General features: G+C 51.2%; 2 protein-coding genes across 2 annotated transcripts in view; both read left to right on the top strand.

Moving 5' to 3' along the window:
• The first annotated feature begins 14 nt into the window (after positions 1 to 14).
• Positions 15 to 1,759, top strand: LOC105515527. The gene has a single exon (XM_011947349.1). The coding sequence runs from the start codon at positions 508 to 510 to the stop codon at positions 1,030 to 1,032; it is 525 nt and encodes a 174-aa protein (XP_011802739.1). The 5' UTR covers positions 15 to 507; the 3' UTR covers positions 1,033 to 1,759.
• Positions 1,760 to 2,763: 1,004 nt separating this feature from the next.
• Positions 2,764 to 3,239, top strand: part of NKX3-2 (NK3 homeobox 2) — a 4,236-nt gene continuing 3,760 nt past the window's right edge. The window contains exon 1 of the mRNA XM_011947364.1: positions 2,764 to 2,999. Within this exon, the coding sequence (XP_011802754.1) occupies positions 2,764 to 2,999 (236 nt within the window). The remainder of the gene's footprint in view (positions 3,000 to 3,239) is intronic.

Here is a 3,239-nt window from a genome sequence, read left to right on the forward strand (position 1 = left end):
CTCCCGCCAGCATGGGCACGTGCGCAGCAGCTTACCGCGCGCCCGCGAGGGCGGGGGCTTCCCCTTCCCCGCCCCCTTGGCTTTCGCAGTCTAGTCCCGCTCTCCGCCCGCCGCCCGCGGAAGTCTCACCGCGCAGCATCACCCCCAGCCCGGGCGGTTCCGGGGACCCGAGGGCGCGGCGCATAGGGGGCCCGTAGGATCCAAACTGCGAAAGAGGAGCAGGAGGAGTAAGAAGAGAAAGATGTGGAGGAGGAGGGGAGAGAGGGAAAAGGAAGAGAGGCAGAAGACTAGTAAAAAATGGGCTCGGGGGGCGCAGAGGGGTTGCGGTGGGGTAGAGAGGCGCGGACGCCGAGCGAGTCCCGGTGCCTCTCGAAAGCCTCACGGGTCGCCCCGCCGGGCCGCGCAGCTCCGCCAACTCCCGGGCCGACCCAGGCCGGAGCGTGGCGCCAGTCGGGAGGTTGCAGAGTTCCTGGAGCTCACAGCTGAGCTCGAAGGAAGTCGCCCTCAATGGGCACGAAGCGGGACCCAGGCACGCCCGCGCGGTCACGTCCAGATCTGCGGTCCTCCGACAGGCGCAGGCCTGCTGCGCCTTCGCCACACACCCCTACTTGTGGGCCTGGACTCCGACTCCGTAGTTACGCCGGGATATCTCTGGGCATCCAACCACCTCCCCTCCCCCATACTCTTTTCCTCTCCACCCGACCCCTTACTGCAGCTTCTAGTTGCAGCTCAACACTCGCGGGTTCACCCTCCGCGCCAAGCACCCAACTCCCGCCCTTGCCTACAGTCACCCACAGACCTGATGATCGACTGAGTGCCGCCGTAATGGCCCGAGATGACACCAGGAGACTCCCTTGCTGTGCGCCTCCGGAAGACGCAGAACGTAGCCCCTTTTCTCACACTCCTAGGACACAAAAATACCCGACAACTCAAAATCGCCGAACCACATCTTTTCATGCTTTGAAAACTTCTGCCCAAGCCTGTAACAGGAGCATGTCCAACTGTGATTTGGGTTTCTTTTTAAACATCTAATCAAAGGGAAGAGGGGAGGGATTCGCAACTAAATGGTAGATGTTTTCAAGCAAGTCTTTACGTAGCCCCAAACCTACTATAGCATTCGGTCATTCAGCCCCCAAACATCTCTGCCTGCCTTTATGTTTGGATCTCACTCCATTATTTGTCAGCACCAAGTCCTAAACCTACAAAGCGATAGCTGTGAGGGACACCAAACCCTTACCTGCCCGTCCCCTACCTTCCAGGCAACCGGTGTCAATCTCCTCACTATTTATAATTCCCAACATCCCTGCCTGAAGTGAGGAGAACGATAATTTAAATAATACAGCGGGTGCGGAGAGGACACACTGTTTTTGAAAGACTGTAAGCATTCTGCTCTGTTCCACTCTGCGTCCTTACACTTGCTGAGCACTGACACCAAATTTAAACGGCGTTCCTTCAAAACTGATGTAATTATAAAGAGCTATAAAGGGCAATGACCTCAAGTGGATGTTTTTTCCCAGGTACCCTACAAGGTTTGCACAAAGCAAGAAAGCATCGTGTAGCCGAAATGTTGGAAAGTATAGACGCTGCAAAACCTCGTTCTGAGGCTGAAAACTATGAATTGTGGGTGTATTTCCTTCTGCGGTGCAGAAAAAGAACAACCAAAAAGCAAGCAACAAGGGGAAATGTTATTTATTTTAATGACACCAAAACTACCAATCCTAGCAATTTATTAAATTAAAATCATAGTCCTTTAAGTGTATTTAATGGTTCAAGTTTGTGTATTTAGTGTTAACTCTCTGTGAAAGTTTATGGAAAACAGTGAAGTACGTTAATTGAGCAAATTTTATATTAAAAAAAGGAATAACACATTTAAAAATATTCTTATATACCCACAATATCTATATTTCTTAGCTTGGTTCCTACTATTACATAATACAATGCATTTTTTATTTTTTAAAGAGCAAAAAGTGTTGTCACTTCTGGATCACTTTATGGTAATTCCAAGGTATAATTTTAAGCAAACAAAGATATCCATTTATAATTTTATTCAACTCACAAGAGATATTTTTTAAAACCTGAAAGTTTTTTTTTTCTTCCTGATGCAAAACTTAACCAACTCCAGTTAAATTCAAAATTGATCTGCCAGGGAAACGACCATAAAATTTACAGAAATTCTCCCAAAGATGCCTTTCAATTCTTCTCCTGACTTTAGTTCTAATTATACCATTTTTTTCTAATTCCTCTATAAAAATCGAATCAAATCAAAGACGGCGAGGAAAGAAAAATATTTCTAGAGTGATCTTAATTAACTGATCATTTCAGCAAAGAACGTTAGCAGTGAGGAAGCGGCGAAACTGTAGAGAGAAAAAAAGATGCATTTTTGTTCTTCGTGTTTATAATCCTTCCTAGAGAACAGAAACTACGAGCATGATTTATGGAACTGCATTATCTTGGATTTTCTCCGCAGATTTGACTCAACTTAGTATCAGTGTTCTATTAAAGCGCTGGAATAGGTGGATACATCTGCAGAGGTAAGAAACGTGGTTTGGGGTGGATGAGCTTCCTTGTTGCTGGAGGGTGCTTCGAGGACCAGGCTTAGGAGAGAAGGGGTTAAGTCAGACCCTGTCTTTAGCGGCGCAACGTGCCCAGTTTTGTCCGTTAAAGTCAACGTCGCCCAACTGGAGCCAACCAATGGACGGCCGGGAGCGCCCGGGACAGCCCAGTGGAGGGGTGTGGCCTGAGGCTGTCACTCAGCAGTGAGGAATGACACCCGGGCGGGAGGGGGTGGTACAGTGGAACGCAAGGGAAGGAAAGAGAAAAGAAACAGATAAAACCAGGGCAGGGGGTAAAAAGGTGCCCCGCGCCTCTCGGAATCCAGCGGCCGCGGCCGCCGCCGCCGCCGGGGGTGGGCTCCGGAAGAGCCTGCCCAGCAGGGAAGGGGAGGACGGGCCAGGAGAGAAATCCTGCGGGCGAGGAAGGGACAGACGCGCAAAGAAAAAGTGACTCGGGCCGTGCGCCCCGGCGGCGCTCGGGAGGGGACTGCTGCCACGGAGGGGCCCCCGCCAATCCTCCTTCACGTCCCCCGAGGGGGCAGACCCCGGCCCGCCCCTAAGGGCGAGAAGCGATGAGATAATCCAGCTGAGCTGCGAAAGGAGAGCGTCTGGCTCTGGATTCGGGGGGAGGGGGTCTCCGGGTGGGGTGGGCCTCTAAGGTGGGGGTGAGGGTCGGTGCAGATCCTG

The sequence above is a fragment of the Colobus angolensis genome, unplaced genomic scaffold (assembly GCF_000951035.1).
Source record: "Colobus angolensis palliatus isolate OR3802 unplaced genomic scaffold, Cang.pa_1.0 Scaffold262, whole genome shotgun sequence".
Taxonomy (NCBI): Eukaryota; Metazoa; Chordata; class Mammalia; order Primates; family Cercopithecidae; genus Colobus; species Colobus angolensis.